Source organism: Pristiophorus japonicus, chromosome 13 (assembly GCF_044704955.1).
Source record: "Pristiophorus japonicus isolate sPriJap1 chromosome 13, sPriJap1.hap1, whole genome shotgun sequence".
Classification (NCBI taxonomy): domain Eukaryota; kingdom Metazoa; phylum Chordata; class Chondrichthyes; family Pristiophoridae; genus Pristiophorus; species Pristiophorus japonicus.
The window spans coordinates 18,901,613-18,922,544 of record NC_091989.1 but is presented as its reverse complement, the minus strand read 5'-3'; the positions used below and the strand labels follow the sequence as shown (position 1 = coordinate 18,922,544).

The window sequence follows — 20,932 nt, the reverse complement described above, 5'->3', positions numbered from 1 at the left end:
AACTTGGCTGCTGCTGCCCTCCCCTGATGAGTCATCCCCCCCAACAGTATTCAAAGCGGTGTATCTGTTTTGCAGGCGGATGACCACAGGGGACCCCTGCATTACCTTCCTTGCACTACTTTTCCTGCTGGTCTTCCATTCGCTATCTGGCTGAGGACCCTTCTCTTGCAGTAAGACCAACTCACTACACGTGATACTCACGTCATTCTCAGCATCGTGGATGCTCCAGAGTGAATCCACCCTCAGCTCCAATTCCGCAACGCGGACCGTCAGGAGCTCGAGGCGGATACACTTCCCGCACACGTAGTCGTCAGGGACACCGGAAGTGTCCGAGTTCCCACATGGTACAGGAGGAGCATAACACCCGACCGAGCTCTCCTGCCATGACTTAACCCTTAGATACACTTAAATTGGCAACAATGCTAAAAGTTACTGACTAATATAAAAAAGAAAAAGAAAAACTACTCACCAATCACCAGCCAATCACTTACCCCCTCGGCTGTGACGTCACCTTTGTTTCTTTCTACTTCTTTTTTGCCTTCTCCTTGTAGCTGCACAAGTACGCCTTTTATTGGCCTCTGCTGATCCCCGGACTCACGCCTCACCAACGAACTCCCGACGCCTCTCGCGGCCTTTTATAGGCCTTCGACCCCGGACTCACGCCTCACCAACGAACTCCCGACGCCTCTCGCGGCCTTTTATAGGCATCCGACCCCGGACTCACGCCTCACCAACGAACTCCCGACGCCTCTCTTAACATACAGGTACAGCAAACATTTAGGAGGGCAAATGGTATGTTCGCCTTTATTGCAAGGTGATTGGAGTATAAGAGTAAGATAGTCTGGCTGCAATTATATCGGGCTTTAGTGAGACCACACCTGGAGTATTGTGTACAGTTTTGGTATCAATAACTAGAGTTAATCCAACTAAGGTTCACTAGACTGATTCCTGGAAAGAAAGGGTTGCCCTATGAGGAAAGATTGAGCAGATTTGGCCAAAATCTGGAGTTTAGAAGAATGAGAGGCAATCTCATTGAAACATATAAAATTCTTATAAGGTTTGACAGGGTAAATGCTGCAAGGCTGTTTCCTCTGGATGTGGAGTCTGGAACTAGAGTCAAGAGGGGCCTATTTTTGGTGCCATTCTGCGGCTTTTTTTTGATGTCCATTGTTTTATTGGAGCAAATTAAAATCTGCAAGTTTTGCCAAGGTTTCTGTGCCATTGTAAACTACTTAGGGACGATTTTTTTAGTCCCCGATTTTTTGATGTCACTGTGGGGTGCCGGCTGCCGGCAGCACCATTTCTGGCCATTTAAGCAAGTTTGCCCAACAAGGATTTTTTCAAAAACGACGCAGTGTATCGTTCTGAAAAAGCTTACAGTGACTTAAGAAAACAGAAGATAAGAGTCTCACGGCCCGGGACAGCAGCGACGGAGGGGGCGGGGCCTTTCGGCCCGGGATAGAAACGGCACCGGGGGCGGTGGGGCCATTCGACCCTGGATAGGAGCAGCAACAGCACTGGGGGCAGGGGGCCTTTCAGCCCTGGATAGAAGCAGCAGGGGGGGATGGGTGCAGGGGGGGGGGGGGGATGAGGGCGCCTTTCGGCACGGGATAGCAGTGGCACCAGGGCTCTGCAATTGCTTTTGTCTTGCTGCATCTTGTATGCTTCACTTTTGCAGCCGCAGCCCTTCAGTGTGTCCCTCATGACCCTGGCAACCTCAGATTTTCAGCGCAGATCTTAAGCTCCACCCACAGAGCTTAAGGACAATCTGCGTCGCTCCAAAATGAAAGTTTATTGCAGCGAAACTTGCAACTTTCTTGGGGTGGGGGGGGGTGGGGGGGGGGGCACAGGCGGCCACTAAAAAAAAAATCAGACGCCAAATCAGACAACTGCGCCAAAAATCAACAATGTGGAAAACTGGCCCCCATCATCTCAAGATAAGAGGTTAGTCATTTAGGACTGAAATGAGGGGCAATTTCTTCACTCAGAGGGTTATGAATCTTTGGAATTCTCAACCTCAGAGGGCTGTGGATGCTCAGTCCATGAGTATATGCAAGACTGAGATTGACAGATTTTTTGGCACGAAGGGAATCGAGGGCTACGGGGATAGGGTGTTTAAGTGGAGTTGAAGTATAAGTTCAGCATAATCTTATTGAATGTTGGAGCAGGCTCAATGGACCGGATGGCCTACTCCTGCTCTTATTTCTTATGATCTTGCAAATGGGAAACTGCATGCAATTTATATTCATGTCCTCAGTCCATTCTAGAACGCTTTATAACCAACTGATTATTTTTGAAGTGCAGTCACTATTGAAACGTAGTGAAACAAGGTATCTATTTTGCTCACAGCAAAGCTCCACAAATATCAAATGAATAGATAATCTGTTTTTGGCAATGCAGGTTGATGGATAAATGTTATCCAGGATACTGCAAAAACTCCCTGCTCTTCTTCAAATAGTACCATTTGATCTTTTACATCCACCCGAGCAGGCAGATGAGGCCTCAATTTAACTTCTCATCCAAAGACAAGATTGGGAGACAGAAAAGAAGAGCGACAATGGGCCAGAATTGATGGTCGGAGGCTTACCTCCGGAGAACGCCTCCAACCCCCGCAAAAAATCCAAATATACCTGTTGGCTCCCGGGCTTCAGAGACTTAGGGTCCTGGGCCTCTAAGCGTACGCCTGCAAAAAGGCTCACCGTTCCCAAGGACGCAGATGGTTCGGAAGCATCCCTGGGATCATGTGGGCCAGGTCCTCCTATCGGAAAAGGAGGATTCCTCATCATGTTAGTGGGGATTCCATTTACAAACGGAATTCCCATTAGCATATGAGAAATCCCCAAGTAATTAAATAATTTACACAACTGGAATAAAAATAATTGTTTCTATTTTCACATTTAATTAAAAGTCCCTTTAATGAAGCATTTACAAAAAAAAAGTTTAATTTTTTGAAAATAATTTAATACATTTTAAATGGGGTCAAAACTTACATAAACTAATTTGAAATGTTTGCGAATGATATTTTGTTATAAAATTTTTAATTTAACATTTATATTAACCTTTGTGCTGCAAGAGTTTTGTGGGCATTTGCTGGGGAGTAGTTGGGTAAATGGCCCAAATACGTGCGAGCGAAAGTGATTTTTGAGTCGCTTTGTATGATACGCAAAGGCGAACCTTGACAGATCGCTGTGCATTTGCCATCATTGGCAAAATCTGGGCCGACATTGAGCATAGTTCTAAAGGGTTAGCTAGCGAGGAACCTTTCTCTTATGAAAGGAAGAATGAGACTTATCATTGGGCAGGTTAATGTATAAAGTTCAAATCGATAGGAAAAAATTGGGAAATTGAGCCAAGTTTAAGAAAGTAAAAGGGTGATAAATATGAGGAACAGCAAGGGTTGTGGAACAAGAAACAATGATGGGACTCAAAAAGTGACCAAACAAGTTCCTATCAGCAAATAAAATTCAGGGAAATTACATTTAGAAAACCATCAAGGTTATCTTGTGGGAAGTTGCATTGTTAGGCGAGATGGAGCAATCGTCCACTTTGGCTCAAAATGACTTTAAATATTCCTGTAAGGCGGTGAATCTTTACATGGTTTATCAATTCAAAATACTGAGTTATGTCAGCATTGTGCTGCGTCTGAGAAAGCATGGCTTAAAAATGACAAGATTTTAAGTTTTACAAAATTTTAGTTGAGGATCAATCTGCTTCAAATAACTTCGATAAACTAGTTTCACAGCAAGTCAGAGGATACACTCAAGTCTGATGACAGGAACTAAGTGTGATACTCACGGGAAGTGCGTTCTATATGCAAGACTTTATTATACTAACAGACAAAGGAGAACATTCCTGAACCTGTGAGTTACAAATGTTGTTCATCAATTGTCATCACCCATTTTACAAAAAAAAAATCAGGATTTCAAGTGTGATCTATTTTCTAATATCTAACGTCTTGTTACTTTGTTCATGTCAAAATATATCCAAATAGCTCGAAAAGAATACAGCCGTGGCATTTGGTGTACAGCCAAGAAAAGCTATTTTACACAATAATTTCATATTACTCGTTTATTTGAGGCCAAAAGCGTGAGGTACTTTTTAAATATTTAATGAAAACTAAAGGAAACGTATCTCTGTGAAATAACTATTACAACAAATTAATTAAAAATCAATTACAAAAAATGTTTAGTTTTAGGAATCAGCAAAAGCAACAAACCTTGATATTAATAGTTGTGTGACTTATTTAATAATCTTACTTCAAGAAATGACAATACTGAAAAAAAAAATCTTATGCACATGTGAATCAGAGCTCATCAAAAGCACATCGGGGCCAAGTTTCGGCCTAAGTTGCTCCTGTTTTTTTTGGAGCAACTGGTTTAGAATGGAGTATCTTAGAAATTGCAATTCTCGGCATTTAGTTTGCTCCAGTTCTAGTCTGTAAGAACAGTTTCACTTTGGAACCGAATTTTTTTTTCAAAAGGGGGCGTGTCCGGCCACTTACACCGGTTTTCAAAGTTTAGGCAGTGAAAACTTACTCCAAAGTAACTTAGAATGGAGTAAATGAAGATTTTTGTACGTTCGAAAAAACCTTGTCTACACTTTAGAAAATCAGGCATGGGTTACAAATTAGGCGTAGGGAATGGGGTGGGGGGGGGGGAGGTTTAAAGGGAAGTTTACAAACATTAAACACTTCAGTTTTTACAAATAAAGAGACATCATCAATAATAAATGATAAATACATCAATAAATCAACCAATAAATAAATCAAAAAAAATTAATAAAAAATCCAAAAAATTTAAAAAAATCAATAAATACAACATTTTCTACTTACCGACTGCAGCACCGGGAGTCCTCCAACAGCGTGCTGGGATGGCCCCCCCAGTGTGTCTCTGACAGTGTCTCTATCTCTCTGTCTGTCTGTGCGTGCGCCTCTCACTCTCTGTCTGTGTCTGTGTTTGACAGCGAGGGGAGGGGGTGGAGGGGGAGGGGGAGAAGGGGGGTGGGAGGGGGAGGGGGAGGGGGAGAAGGGGGTGGGGGGGAGAGGGAGAGGAAGGAGGAGGGAGGTAGAGGGGGATGGGGTGGGGTGGGGGAGGAGGAGGGGGGAGAGGAGGGGGGATGAGAGAGGAGGAGGAGGGGGGGGGATGAGAGAGGAGGAGAAGGGGGGAGGAGAGGGGGAGGAAAGGGGGAGAAGGGAGAGAAGATGGAGGGAGGGAAGGAGAGAGGATGGAGGAAAGGAAGGAGAGAGGAGGGAGGGAAGGAGAAAGGAGGGACAGAGGGAGGGAGAGAGGGAGGGACAGAGGGAGGGAGAGAGGGAGGGAAGGAGGGAAGGAAGGAGAGAGGAGGGAGGGAGGGAAGAAGAGAGGAGGGGAGAGAGGGAGGGAGGGAAGGAAGGAGAGAGGAGGGAGGAAGGGAAGAAGAGAGGAGGGGAGAGAGGGAGGGAGGGAAGGAAGGAGAGAGGAGAGAGGAAGGGAAGGAAGGAGAGAGGAGGGAGGGAGGGAAGGAGGGAAGGAGAGAGGAGGGAGGGAGGGAGGCAGGGAAGGAGAGAGGGGGCGGGGGTGGGAAGGGAGAGAAAGAGGCTGAACGGCCGGTCCCAAGACTTCGGGCTCGATTTTCAGGTAGGTGGCGTCGGGTCTCTGGGGGGTGGGGGGGGGGGGGGGGAGATTTTCGAGAGGTCCGGGGGGGGGGGCGGTGGGGGAAAGAGTCGCGGAGGTCCGGGGGGGGCGGGGAGAGAATTTCGGGAGGTCCGGGGGGGGGGGGGGAACAGTCGCGGAGGTCCGGGGGGGGGGGGGGGGCCGGGGGTCGGGTCGGGGGGGAGGAGTCTTATCCACGCAGCCCCAGTGAGGGCATTCGGCCAGGGCTAGGGGCTGCATGCTTCGTGCCCCTCCCACAGTTTTGGGCGCCTGCAGCTACTGCACTTGCGCGCCCACTGTACCGCGCATGTGCAGAGGTCCCGGCACTGTTTTCAGCTCGTGCTGCGCCGCGCCCAGCTCCAGAGGACCTGCAGGGAGCTGGAGAATAGGCAAGTTTTTTTTTGGCGCACTTTCTGGCGCGAAAAACGGGCATCCAGGTCCGGGCTGCGCCATTTTAGGCGCGGCCCGAAACTTGGGCCCACAGTAACTTAGCATTAGAAACTTGAACACCAACATAACTGTAATGAGGGACTACTGCACTGTTTTGTTTTAGATGAGGCATGAAACAGAGCCCCATCTTCTCTCTCAGATGGATGTAAAAGATTCCATCACACTATTTGAAGAGGACCATGGGCATTCTCCCCAGTGTCCTGGCCAACTGTGACCCCTCAACTAACATTACTAAAATAGATTATCTGGTCATTTATCTCATTGTTGTTTGTAGGACCTTGCTGTGTGCAGAATACAAGCGTGACGACACTTCAAAAGTACTTCATTGGCTGTAAAGCGCTAAGGGGCGCCAGAGGTTGTGAAAGACGTTATTATAAATGCAAGTTCTTTCTTTCTATAAAGAAACTCTGTTTGAAACGAGATATTTTCCAGAGAATATTAAAGACATTAGTTTTGCAGGAATTTACTCATCTTGGTAGAGCCATTTATACATGTGTTGCGTCCTCCATACCAGCACGACTGAACTTTTCATTCGTTGCACCAATTAACTGATAAATGTAACTACGTGAGAAACGCAAAATGAGTACAGGTATTATTAAAAGATAAATAATAATAGGCTCGTTTTCTGTTTTTCGCAGCAACAGAAATCAAGTTTCACAAAATGTGCTGGAAAACTGTACGTACCTGCCATGTTGATTGGCAATCATTAAATTCCACAAAAACTTAATTTTTTTTCTCCTGAACTCAGGAAAATATAACCCTTGATAATGAATGCCAGAGAGATTTAACTTGTTTTCTGTGCTCTCCTTCGCACATCAGCTGACTGCAGTAGTTTTTTCTCTTGAAAATAGTTCTGCTGACACCCAAATTTGTATGTATGAATACTCAATATTGGACAGTCATGAATTTTAGTCGTCAAATTATCAATCCAAGCTACTGCTGTTGTTTCCAGTGATGTGTGAAGTGAACTTTTTATTCCCAACTTTTCTTCTGCTGATGTCACAAACTTGATGAAGCAGCATCACTATTATTTTCTGGTACTCACATGCAAGTGCATGGTTGCATGTGAATTCAGAGTCCAAGGAAAAGATGTTCTGGTCAAAGATTTAGTAGTTAAAGCCATGCTGTGTGAAGTGGGGATAATTTCATTTCATTCCTTTAGTTGTGTGTAAATTTGTCAAAAATCATCAGTTACTAGCAGTACCTAGTGAATTTTAACACTTTTATAACCATTACTGTTCGGTTTAGCAGTCGATCTTCAATAAAAAAAATTTAAACTTCCCAGGTGTTCAATGGTCCATTGGCGAGCCACCTAATATTAAGGGAAAGACAGCTCAAAGACCTGTGGACAGGATACGAACATTAAGCGTGACAGAGGAATCGAAGCAAAATCTCGTATTTGTGTTCGTTTTTAAGCAGTAATCCTAATGCGTTACGAGACCGCCATGTGGGGGGCAACTGGGCAACAGTGACCACAACACGATTAAATTCAACTTAATCAGTCAAACTGAGAATATAATGGTCGTTCTGTATTTCAAGAGAGCTCGGTTTGCAAAGATGGCAGAGGACTTGAATCAAGTCAATTGGGTAACTCAACTCCACGGAGAAAGTGCTGGCACAAAAAAAAAACACTGGACCTGATGGCATTCACCCCAGGATCCTCAAAAATGTGAGATGTGCTAAGTGAGACACGTGTTTATATATTTAACTGCTCACAGGAGTCAGGGATTATTCCCATGGACTGGAGGGAGGCTCATGCTGTACTAATTTTGAACAAAAGGCTCCAAGTCAGAACAGGGAAGTTTTATGTATGCCCATTCGCTTGACTTCAGTTAGAGGAACGTTGCTAACAAGCGATCATTAGAAACTCTCAAAGTGGCTACAGGAAAAGAAGAGCAGGTCTCGCCAACCTGGCTGAATTTTTTGAGCAAATTACTCAGCTGGTCGACGAAAGTAGTCTGGTCGACATTTTCAGATTTTGACAAGGTTCCACACAATAAACTACTTCAGAAGACAGACTCCTGTGGGACTGGAAGCAGATCCTGGGTTGTATAAGGAACTGGCTGCATTCTCAGAGACAAGAGGGTTATTATTAATGGTGGTGGTTATGGTGGAGTCCCACAGGGAACCACTGCTCTTCACCTTTGACATTAATGATCTGAAGATCTGAGGGGGAAACTGTCCTTTTGTTTGTGGGTATCACAGAGATTTGTGGAAAGTGTTAGAATCTAGGATGCAAAAAAACTACGAGAGTCAGATCTAGATGTGTTGTTGATGGGCCCATGACTGATAAATGACATTTAATGCAGATAAATGCAGTTTTACCAAGTGTTTGCACTCGAAAAGCGAACTTGTCTTTTTTCTTTACACCATTTCAGAACACAGGCAGTTTACTGATAACCCTCAAGCCTATTAGTGAACAAAAAGAGTATATAACAATTTTGGGGTTTACGCCGTCACTACACTTCAGAATTCTTGGTTTACAGTTCAGCATGCATCAAGTATACAAGGTCGAATGAATTTACTTTACCTTGTAGCTCGCCACTCTTGCTGTACAGCTCCCGTCTTTGCTCACGCAGGTATGCACTCATACTGATTGCATGTGAAGATGACTCAAACCTGCAAATGCACAAACCCTGTTAAAGGACATTCTCTACACAATATGTTTAATTCCTTTGAATTTATGCCAAATAATCAGTATTAATTTTGTATTTAAAACTGAAATGTTGCACCTCAACAGGTTTATGTGGTGGAACTTGCATATTTTTAATGGTAAAAACTCTAGATATGTGAAGACTTGTAATCGAAAATATTTTCATAAGAACAGAGAAGGCTAAGAGACTTGATATAAGTTTAAAAAATATATGAAGGGTTATAGAGGGAACTAAGGCAGAGTATGTCATTTTCATCAGTTTAAATTGAGGATCGAGGTCAGCAGAAAGAGTTGTTGGATTGTTCTGCCACAGGTTGTAGTCAGGGCAGAGGACATTGCATCTTTTGAGAAAAAAGTGAATAAATATTTGAAGCAGAGGAAGATAAAGGGCCATGGGAAGAGCGTAGGACATTGGGATGAGTGTTGAATTGGTCTGGCGAAGTGCCAAGCAAACCACGTCGTGGACAAGACCTGCCAATGATGATTTGGATGCTGGTTGATACCGACCCATGGCAAAGCAGTCGGCACAGACATGGTGGGCCAAATGGCCTCTTTCTGTGCTGCAAGCCTCTATAGCGAAGTATCCGAATGGGCAGTAAACTATGTTAAACTAGGAACAGTTTCTCCCTATCTACTCTGTCCAGACTTCTCATCATTTTGAGAATCATGAGGGGTCGAGAACCAGAGGACACAAATTTAAGGTAGTTGGCAAAAAAAAACAAAGGCGATGTAAGAAAAATCATTTTTACGCAGCAAATGGTTAAGATCTGCAATTCACAGCCTGAAAGGGTGATGGAGGGAGACTCAATTTTATCTTTCAAAAGGGAGTTGGATAAGTATCTGAAGGAAAAGAAATTGCAGGGCTATGGGGAAAGGGCAGGGGCGTGGGACTAGCCGAGAGTCAGCACAGGCTCGATGGGTCGAATGGCCTTCTTCCGTGCTGTAACCATTCTATGACTCTATGATCGAACTCAAGGTAAAAGGGCGCAGTAATGAGACAATAGAAAAAACAAAAGATGGTTCTTGAGGAGCTGAAATTGACAAAAGCAGAATCATTACCAGCAGCTGCTGTCTGAAAAAATGGGAGCAGTCATTATGATCCGAAATATTGAGCCTGGAAGGCTGTAAATTGTCTATCAAATCTCCTCTCAATCTTCTCTGCTCCAAGGAGAACAACACTAGCTTCTCTAGTCTATCAACGTAACTGAAGTCCCTCAGTCCTGGAATCGTTCTCGTAAATCTTTTCTGCACCTCCTCCCTGAAGAGTAGTGCCCAGAATTGGACACAGTACTACAATTGGGGTCGAGCCAGTGTTTTATATGGGTTCATCATAATTTCCACACTTTTGGACTCGATACCTCTATTAATGAAGCCCAGGATCACGCAAGCCTTTTTAACTGCTTTCTCAACCTGCCCTGCCACCTTCAACGATTTATGCACACAAAACCCCAGGTCTCGTTAGAGTTCAGAAGGATGAGGGGTGATCTTCTAGAAACATTTAAAATAATGAAAGGGATAGACAAGATAGAGGCAGAGAGGTTGTTTCCACTGGTCGGGGAGACTAGAACTAGGGGGCACAACTCAAAATAGAGGGGAGCCAATTTAAAACCGAGTTGAGAAGGAATTTCTTCTCCCAGAGGGTTGTGAATCTGTGGAATTCTCTGCCCAAGGAAGCAGTTGAGGCTAGCTCATTGAATGTATTCAAGTCACAGATAGATAGATTTTTAACCAAAAAGGTAATTAAGTGTTATGGGGAGCGGGCGGGTAAGTGGAGCCGAGTCCACGGCCAGATCAGCCATGATCTTGTTGAATGGCGGAGCAGGCTCGAGGGGCTCGATGGCCTACTCCTGTTCCTAATTCTTGTGTTCTTATGTCTCTCTGTTCGTTCACCCGTTTAGGATTGTACCATTTAGTTCATATGTCCTCTCCTCATTCTTTCTCCCAAAATGCATCACTTCACACTTTTCTGCATTAAATTTCATCTGCCACGTGTCCGCCCATTCCACCAGCCTGTCTCTGCCTTCTTGTAGTCTATCGCTCTCCTCCTCACTGTTCACGATATCCATTGATGTCCAGCTGAACTCTGAGAATTATCACCGGTACACTTTTATCGACACCAACAACTTAGTTGCCCATGCTTGCGAACATCGCACCACCACACCAACACCACAAATATGCAGTCTCCAGAGAATACAACCACTCATAGGCGGTCCTTCGAACGAGGATGACATGCTTCCACATGGGTTCACAGATGTTTCAATGAAGGACCCGATGTTCCAGTCCTGAACTCCAATTGACGTGGTGGAAGATGCCTGTGCGTGGATTTTTTTTAACGTGTGGTGACCGTTGCACACCAGCCACCACATGGGCTCGACAGAGCTAGGCCTTTATACAGTGGCAAGGTTTAACCAGGACGACTGGAGACCAGCTCTGCTGCACAGACCTAGTGCGCACACATATCGCAGTGTGGGCTGGTCCGTGCTGTCCCTGTGCCCTCGGCTCTTCTGGGCCCCATACCCTCATTTGCTGCACCTCCACCACCCATCAATCCTGTCCTCCCTGGCCGATATTGGCTCCTGGTCTCCCAATGTCTCCAAATCTAAATTTTCTTCAGCCCTAGCAAGAATATTGTGTCTAATACTGGGCACCGCACTTTAAAAAGGGCATGAAGGCTTTGGAGAGGGTACAGAACAGATTTACTTGAATGGTTCCTGGGATGAGGGATTACAGTTTTCGTGGATGGAGTGGAGAAGCTGGGATTGGAAACAGTTTCTCTTTCTTTACTTGATCTAAATCCTTCATGATTTTGAACAGCTCTATCAAATCTCTTCTCAGCCCATACAACCACGACACCAGCAAAGACATGCCAAAGCACTTCAGCAATCTCCCCTCAGCCTTGATGACCGATGACGAAATGCAAGGAAGAACTACAACATACGGAATGGATTCTTTATCGAGGATACCACAGTACAACCTGAAGGATCAAACCTTCCTCGCAAACAGTGGACAACCATCAATCAAATCAGAACTGGTCATGATAGATGCTGCCACCTTTCCCATAGGTGGAAGATTAAAGTATCCACATCATGCAACTGTGGAGCTCCTAATCATACCCTGGAGCAAATCATTGAACTTTGAACTCCGAGAAAATTCGCAGGCAGCCTACAAGATATCCACGCTGTGACACCAGAAGCTTTGGCCTGGACATCTAATTTAGATATTGACATTTGATTTGCTTTGCTACTCCCATACGAAAGAAGAAGATTATACTTCCAAGTTTTGTGTCATCTGCAAATTTTGAAATTGTGCCCTGTACACCCACATCCAATATATATCAAGAAAAGCAGTGGTCCTCGAACCGACCCTGGGGAACACCACTGGATACCTACCTCCAGTTCGAAAAACAACTGTTCCCCACCACTCTCTGTTTTCTGACACTTTGCCAATTTTGTATCATTTGGCCACTGTCCATTTTATTCCATGTGCTTCAATTTTGCTGGCAAGCCTATTATGCAGCACTTTCTCCAATGCCTTTTGAAATCCATGTGCACTACATCAACCGCATTACCCTCATCAATCCTCTCTGTTACCTCATCAAAAAACTCGATCAAGTTGGTTAAACACGATATTCCTTTAAGAAATCTGTGCTGACTTTCCTTAATTAATCCGCCCCTATCCAAATGACTATTACTTTTGTCCCTGATTACGGTTTCTAAAAGTTTCCCCACTACCAAGGTTAAACTGACTGGCCTGTAGCTATTGGGTTTATCTTTACATCTTTTTTGAACAATGGTGTAATATTTGCAATTATCCAGTCCTCTGACACCACCTCCGTATCTATGCAGGATTGGACTATCACCACCAATATCTCCGCGATTTCCGCCCTCAATTCCCCCAGCATCCGAGGAGGCATCCCATCCACTCCTGGTGAATTTATCTACTTTAATGACAGCCAGCCTTACTAATACTTCATCTTTATCAATTTTTATCCTATCAAATGTCTCCACTACCTCCTCCTTCACTATGTCTATGGTAGCATCTTCTTCCTTGGTGAAAGCAGATGCAAAGTACTTGTTTTGTACCTCAGCTATATCCTCTGCCTCCATTTTGGTCCCTAGTCGGCCCAACCCCTCCTCTTGCGACCCTTTTGCAGCTTATATGCCGAAAGAATACTTTTGGATGACCTTTTATGTTGCCTGCCATTCTATTCTCATTCCCTCTCTTTGCCCCTCTTATTTCTTTTTCACTTCTCTGATCTTGAGATATATTTATATATCTGTCATACATCTGTCATACACGCTCTTTTGCTGCTTCATCATATACTCTATCTGTTTCGTAATCGAGGGATCTCTGATTTTCGTTGCCCTACCTTTCCCCCTCGTGGGAATGTCCCTCGACTCTACCCAAACTCTTTTCTCATTAAAGGCAGCCCATTATTCCATGACAGTTTTGCCTGCCAATCTTTGATTCCAATTTACTCGGGCCAGATCTGTTCTTGTGGCACTGAAATTGGCCTTCACCCAGTTAACAGTTTTACTCTAGATTGCTCCCTGTCCTTTTCCATAGCTAATCTAAACTTTACGATACAATGATCACTGTTTCCTCAATGTTCACCGACTGACACTTGCTCCACTTGATCTACGTCATAGCCCAGAACCAGATCCGGCAATGCCTCTTCCCTGGCCAGCCGGAAACATACAGATCGATAAAGTTCTCCAGAACACACTTGAGAAATTCTTCCCCTTCTCTGATCTTTACACTATTACGATCCCAGTCGATATTAGGATAGTTGACGTCCCCCATTATTACTACACCATTTCTTGCACGTCCCTGTAATTTCCCTGCAAATTTGCTCCTCCATATCTTTTCCACTATTTGGTGGTCTATAGAATACACCCAGTAGTGCAATAGCACCTGTATTATTTCTTAACTGTAGTCATTCTTCTGGGCCCAAGCTTCCCCAGGAATTGCTGCGTTTTTTTTGGAGCAACTAGATTTTTTTTGAGCATCTTAAAAATCGCAATTCTGACCATTTAATTTGTTCCAGTGCAAGCGAGTTAGTTAGTTAGGTTTTTTTTCAAAGTTTCGTTTTTTTCTCCAAAAGGGGGCATTACCAGCCACTTACACCTGTTTTGGCCATTTAAGCAAGTTTAGACAGCTAAAAGTTACTCCAAACTAACTTAGGCCAGCGTATGTAGCTACTTGTGTCCGCACAAAAAAACCTTGCGGTGAACTAAGAAATCAACGCAGGGAGCCAGAGATGGAAGGGTGGGGGTGGGGGTGGGGGGGGGGGAAAGTGGTGGAAGGGAAGTGAGAGGACCTTGCAAAGCAGTTAACACCTTCACAACAACATTAAAGAAGCACAAATACATTTAAAGCACCAAGCACTTAAAGCACAAAAATAAGCATTCAATAACAAATAAAAAATACAAGGAAGCTGAGAGGACCTGCACCTAGCACCAAGACTTACAACGCACAAAACAAAGCACAAAAAGTAATAAGCAATTAATTAATAAAAAATAGAAGGAACCCTGCACCTAAAGCACCAAGACCAAAGTAATAAGTAATCAATCAATAAATACCAAATAAAAAATAGAAGTCCGACCTTAGGGAAGGCAGCAGGCAATATGGACCACAATCTTTGGCTGCTCACCCTGCCCCCCGCCTCAGAATGTTCTGAATCTGCTCAGTGATATCCTTGACCCTGGCACCAGGGAGGCAACATACCATCCTGGATCACATCTGCGGCCGCAGATATGCCTGTCTGCTCTACTGACTACTGAATCCCCTAACATTATTGCTCTCCCATTCCTTCCCCCTCCTTGTACAGCTGAGCCACCTGTGGTGCCACGGACTTGACTCTGGCTGTACTCCCCAACTGAATACTAGTTGGAGAGCGAGATGCACTCAGGAGACTCCTGCACTATCTGCCTGGTCCTCCTTTTCTGTCTGGCGGTCACCCATTCCCTCTCTGCCTGCACACTCTTATCTGCAGGGTGACCACCTCCTGAAACGTGCTATCCATAAAGCTCTCAGCCTCACGGATGCACCGCTGCTCAAGCTCCGAAATTCTGTAATTTCATCTTTCCAGCCTTCCACCCTGTCACATGCCTTCTCTTGTTCTTTACTTCCCTCCCTCCTTCTCTGCCTCGGTACTTGCTTAAAATCGGTTACATCTCTATCTTTTGCTTGTTCAGATGAAAGGTCATCGACCTGAAACGTTAACTCTCTTTCTCTTTTCACAGATGTTGCCTGACCTGCTGAGTATTCCAGCATTTTCTGTTTTTATTTCAGATTTCCAGCATTTGCAGTATTTTGCTCTTGCATTAATTGGTCTTTCCTCTTTTTGGATGTCGACAGGACTGTTGGGCATTTCCAGCTTTTCCGTTTCTTATGTCAGATTACTGGCATTTGCAGGATGTTTTTCGAATTGACTTTGGTTTCAAGCATCTCAAAAATTATAACTCTGTTCTTGAAAATTTCATCCATGGTGTGTAAAATATGTTGACTGTTAATAACTTGGTGCTTTTTGATTTGACAGATCACTTGGAAGAATCAAAAATAATATTTTTATTGCACACTTGAGCTTTCAGAAACTTGCAAGATTGTTTTAAGCATCAACTCAACAATAACCATTGTTTATATCAACACCCAAGGGCCCTTTCGAAACCAGTTTTATGCATAGGTCCCTCGCTATAATACGCACTAGTTACAATATGTAATTTATTTGGCTCCCTTGTCGATAGAAAATTCATCCAAAACACCACTGCTGTAACAAGCCTCTAGTGAGATGATTTGTGCATCAATCCCAAAGAGAAAATCGACTGTTACCAAAGCGATTCTGCTCCTTCTCTGAACCAACATTCAGCCATTCATCTAAGGACGTGTACTGTCCATTTTTCATACTTCCTTTACTCCTTGCTGATTCGGGACTCTCTCCAACTCACTTCTGGATCCACTAATCCAATCCACACTGGCTGTGCTCGGTTTCATAACACAATCAAGTTGTTGGGCTTTAAATTATATTGAGCCGTCATTTCCTTAGATCACAAGCATGTTTCCAAATGTTATTATTTCAATGTCCCACAAAATTCCTCTCGACTTCCATCTTTTCAACTCCTTTCATTATTACTGAAGCTACACCGTGAAATTAACTTCAGTGTTGTGTCTGAACATTATATTACTGATGACAAGAATAAAAATGGAATACTGCACTTCAGATGCAGTCTCACTGATTCTTTATAGAATTCCAGTATCACTTCGACCAGTACTTGGCTACAGTTCACTCACAGTCTACCTCGCAGCCATTACCTTATACTGCAGTGATAATTGGAGAACTGTCACCCCCAAAAGTTTTTTGATGTACATTATTTCACAATATCTCCCCTCGCATTTCTCAATTCCAGATCCCATATTCCTGCCCACCTCTGCAGGTCTCTCTGAATTTCATCTTTTTCTTCATGCCTATAAACTTGAACATACTATTTAAAAAACAAAACACCCTCATTAAGATCAAGTATCAACACTCTGAATATTAAGGGTTCTGAACCTTAATCCCAGATAACACACTGCTCACAACTACACAATCAAATTGGCCACCAGGCCATTTGTTTATCGAAACCAATTCATCGCCTCTGCACATGGATTATACAATTCAGTGTCAAATCTGAAGCAGGAGCTCGATAACCAAAATGTTATGGCCAGTTGGGAGAGCAGCTACACTGAAGATGCTGAATTGTTTGATCTGGACAACAATGCGGAGAACATATAATATAATCTACTCCGAGTTTTTGCCTTACGGCGTCTTGGTCCATGAGTAGACTCCACGAGGAGTAAAGGGCCCAAATTTGGCCCTCTATTTTTTTCGGCGCACCTCCGAGCCCCCCGCCGACATTTTAGATCAGAAGCAGCACCAAAAAAAATCCTTGCGATCATGGCCGATTCTCGGGCTGTCTGTGGAGTTGGCGTGGTGCAGAACAAAGAGAGGGGGGCAGAGCTCGGTCCCGGCGCTGAAAATAGTGCCAGGACCTCCGCACATGCGCGCTAGAGTCTGCGCGCATGTGCAGCAGCTCCTGGCAGGCCGTTTCTGCAAACGCACGCTGCAGGCAGTGGGGGAGGGGCTGAAGCATGCCGAACCTAGCCCTGGCCGAATGGGCTCCCTCATTGGTGGCCCGATGCGTTCCCTAAGGTAGGACTTCCATTTTTTATTTGTTATTTACTGATTGATTTTGGTGCTTTAGGTGCAGGGTTCCTTCTATTTTATTACGTTATTTATTGATTGCTTATTACTTTGGTCTTGGTGCTTTAGGGGCAGGGTTCCTTCTATTTTATTTGTTAATGAATTGCTTATTACTTTTTGTGCTTTGTTTGGTGCTTGGTGGTGCTTCAAATGTTGTTACTTGCGTCGATTCCTTAACTGTAAGTAAGGTCTTTCTGTGTGGACAAAAGTGGACACATACACCGCCCTAAGTTAGTTTAGTACAACTTTTTTCTGGCCAAATTGGCATAAATGGTGTCAGTGGCTGCGAATGCCCCCTTTCGAAAAAAAAAACTGACCTAACAAAAAACTTAACTCACTTACACTGGTGCAAATTCAATGGCCATATTTGCAACTAAAAAGATATTATCAGAAAAATCAAGTTACACAAAAAAAAACAGTGCAAATCATGGGGAAATTTGGGCCCAGTTACTCTAATTTTCTGTAGTGGTGCCAAGCAAGCAATGGCATAACACGGAGATACATGGTGCAGTCCATTGCTAATCTGTTTAGTGTTGTTTTTAAACCTGAAGTTTTTCCAACAACAAACAATTTCGTAAGCTGTCTGCCTTTTGTTCTCTGCAGAATGCTAACATTGTCCACAACAACAAAGCCCTTTGCAATGGCAAGATTTCAGAATCATTGTTTCCAAAGATAAAATGCAACTCTGTGAAATGAGCATCATGGCAGCTAAACTATTGAACCAGATGCTTTCAGTTATCTTTTTTGTTCCCATCCTTGAGTACGTTAATGCCAGTTAAAAATGTGCAGGTTTAAAAAAAAAAAATCAGATAACCCACATTTTTAAGTTTTTTTGCCACAACCCCTTCACTGCTGTCGTCCCATTTCCACAATATCCTCCTTTAATTAAGAGGAACATAATGGTTTACAGGCTTCTCTGTGGCTATCATTGATTCTGCTCTCATTTTTTCCAAATGGAAAGCAGTTTCCAAGGACTTGGTTAGTCTGACTCACTATTCCCAACACTAGCACATCAAAACAACGAATTTCAAATGTCACAGAAAGCTCATATTCACTGACGGAAAAGGAACCAAATAATTTTTCTTTTGAAACTAAAATAGTATTAAGAAGGTATAACAATTTATCTTCTAAAAAAAATAACAAGTCAAAAAAAATGGGCTGTGTGATTCTTACTTGAAGAGAGACATTTTGGGTCTCTGAGGTCTCTTTTTGGCAAAGAATGCTGCAAAATCACTCCCAGAGCTGGCATAGCTGAGCTGTGATGAAGGTTCGGAGGCAGTTCGAGTGTTCTTCACATCTAAGTAGTCTGTCAACAGCATCTGTAAGGACAAAACATTAAAAATGAAGTATTGCAGAAAACAGGCACATTGTTAACTTTACAAGATATCCTTCTGCAACAAGTCATCACTCCTGTCATTTTTAGTCTCTTTCGTGAACATCCTGGCACACATGCAGCTTTCTAAGCACAAAGACGCAAACATACACACACAAACACACACCCCTTGGCCCCAAGTTTCCACATGATTTGCTCCTGATTTTTAGCAGCAACTGGTATAGAACGGAATATCTTAGAAATCGGAATTCTCGTCATTTAGTTTGCTCCAGTTCTAGTCAGTTAGAACAGTTTCACTTTGGAACAGAATTTTTTTTTTCAAAAGGGGGCGTGTCCGGCCACTTACGCCTGTTTTCAAAGTTTCGTCAGTGAAAACTTACTCCAAACTAACTTAGAATGGAGTCAGTGAAGATTTTTGTAAACTCGAAAAAACCTTGTCTACACTTTAGAAAATCAGGCGTAGGTTACAAATCAGGCGTAGGGAATGGTGGGGGGGGGGGGGGGGGTTTAAAAGGGAAGTTTACAAACATTAAACACTTCAGTTTTACAAATAAAGAGCCATCATCAATAATAAATGATAAATACATCAATAAATCAACCAACAAATCAATCAAAAAAATTTATAAGAAATAATTTTTTTTTAAAATCAATAAATAAAACATTTTCTACTTACCGACTGCAGCACCGGGAGCCCTCCAACAGCGTGTTGGGATGCCCCCCCCCCACCAAGTGTGTCTCTGTCAGTGTCTCTATCTCTCTGTCTGTCTGTGTGTGTCTCTCATTCTCTGTCTGTCAGTGTCTGTGTTTCTGACAGCGAGGGGAGGGGGAGGAGGGGGGTAGAGGGAGAGAGGGGGGGAGCAGAGGGAGGGAAGGGGGAGAAGGGGGAGGAGAAGGGGATAAAGGGGAGAAGGGGGGAAAGGAGATGGGGGGGAAGGAGATGGGGGGGAAGGAGATGGGGGGAAGGAGATGGGGGGAAGGAGATGGGGGGAAGGAGATGGGGGGAAGGAGATGGGCGGGGGAAGGAGATGGGGGGGGTGGAAGGAGATGGGGGGGTGGAAGGAGATGGGGGGGGTGGAAGGAGATGGGGGGGGTGGAAGGAGATGGGGGGGGGTGGAAGGAGATGGGGGGGGTGGAAGGAGATGGGGGGGGGTGGAAGGAGATGGGGGGGGTGGAAGGAGATGGGGGAGAAGGAGAAGGGGAAGGGAGGCTGAACGGGCCGGGCCCGTCCCCAGCACCAGATTTACAGGTCGGTTCGGTTCGGGGAGGGAGGGAGAGGGAGGTCAGGTCGGATCCAGTCCTGGGGGGTGGGGGGGAGCGGGAGTCAGGTCAGGTCTGGGGGCAGGAGCAGGTGTCAGTGTCGGGTCCGGTCTGGAGGCGGGGGGGCGGGAAGTGGGAGTCGAGTCGGGTCGGAAGGAAACAGGAGCTGGCCATGGGAGGAGCCTTATTCACGCAGCCCCAGTGAGGCCATTCGGCCAGGGCGAGGGGCTGCGTGCTTCAGGCCCCTCCCACACAGTTTTGGGCGCCTGGAGCTACTGCACTTGCGCGCCCACGTGCAGAGGTCCCGGCACTGTTTTCAGCGCAGGGACCTGGCTCCGCCCCTTACAGCTCCTGCTGCGTCGCGCCGAGGGCCAGAGGACCTGCAGGAAGGTGGAGAATCTGGAGGGTTTTTTTTAGGCGCACTTTGTGGCGCAAAAAACGGGTGTCCAGGTCGGGACTGCGCCGTTCTCGGCCTGGCTCGAAACTTGGGCCCCTTATGTTGCCTTGAAGGGTAAAATATGTATGCCATAACTGTCCAGGCATTTTTTGCCAATTTTCTACATGATGTGCCAATAAATAACTGTTCTCTTGTAATTTTCAGCAATGATCCATACTTACTCTTTTGCCAGCTGTACATTAACATGACACGGAGCATGAAATTACTGAGGCAGAGATGTTGGAGGGGAAAACGGGTCAAACAACATAAAATGTGGAAGTCCTCAAGAAAATGGTAGCTATGTTCATGATCTAGATCAGTAACATTCATTAACTTTTTACGAAGGGACAATCCTGGATCCATGTCTTGCTTGAAGGCCACTCAAAGAAATGCTAAGAACATTAAATACACCATGGAATGGTGAAACATGCGTCAGTGCCCATGACGCATCCAATTTCAAATATGCCTCCAGGGCAGCTACCCACTACCCCTCTGGGAGTGTTTTTGTTTTGGTGAAATTTAGGCCTTGCCCAATTGAGTGGTTTCAAAATCAAACTGTTTCCAAGTGTTTTTTTTAAAAAAAGCAAAAACAATTCCGCTCCCTCAGCTTCATGGTGCAATGTCACAGGCACAGTGGCTATATTTCTTTTTAATTATTATGAGGGTCAGCATTTTGGCAGTGAAACGTGGATATGAAATTCTCGAACATTGCACAATATATGTTACAATATAATTTTATAACAATTAGCACTGCAAAGGTTACTGTCTCGCCATACCCAAGCTGAATCCTAATCTAGTCGAAGAGTAAGGCAGATCACAGCAATATATAGGCACTTTGTGAGGCTTTATTGCATTGTGTCGCATGTTAATTACCAGCACAGCATACGGAATTGGTGTATATGTGTGCTCTCGAATTGCAGATATCAACAAGATA

General features: G+C 44.4%; 1 protein-coding gene across 1 annotated transcript in view; it reads right to left on the bottom strand.

Moving 5' to 3' along the window:
- exoc4 (exocyst complex component 4) overlaps positions 1–20,932 on the bottom strand; it is a 617,734-nt gene that overhangs the window by 454,674 nt on the left and 142,128 nt on the right. Inside the window, exons 7-8 of the mRNA XM_070897190.1 lie at positions 18,146–18,291; positions 8,611–8,699 (exon numbers count right to left, since the gene is read on the bottom strand). Coding sequence (XP_070753291.1) covers positions 8,611–8,699; positions 18,146–18,291 — 235 coding nt within the window. The remainder of the gene's footprint in view (positions 1–8,610; positions 8,700–18,145; positions 18,292–20,932) is intronic.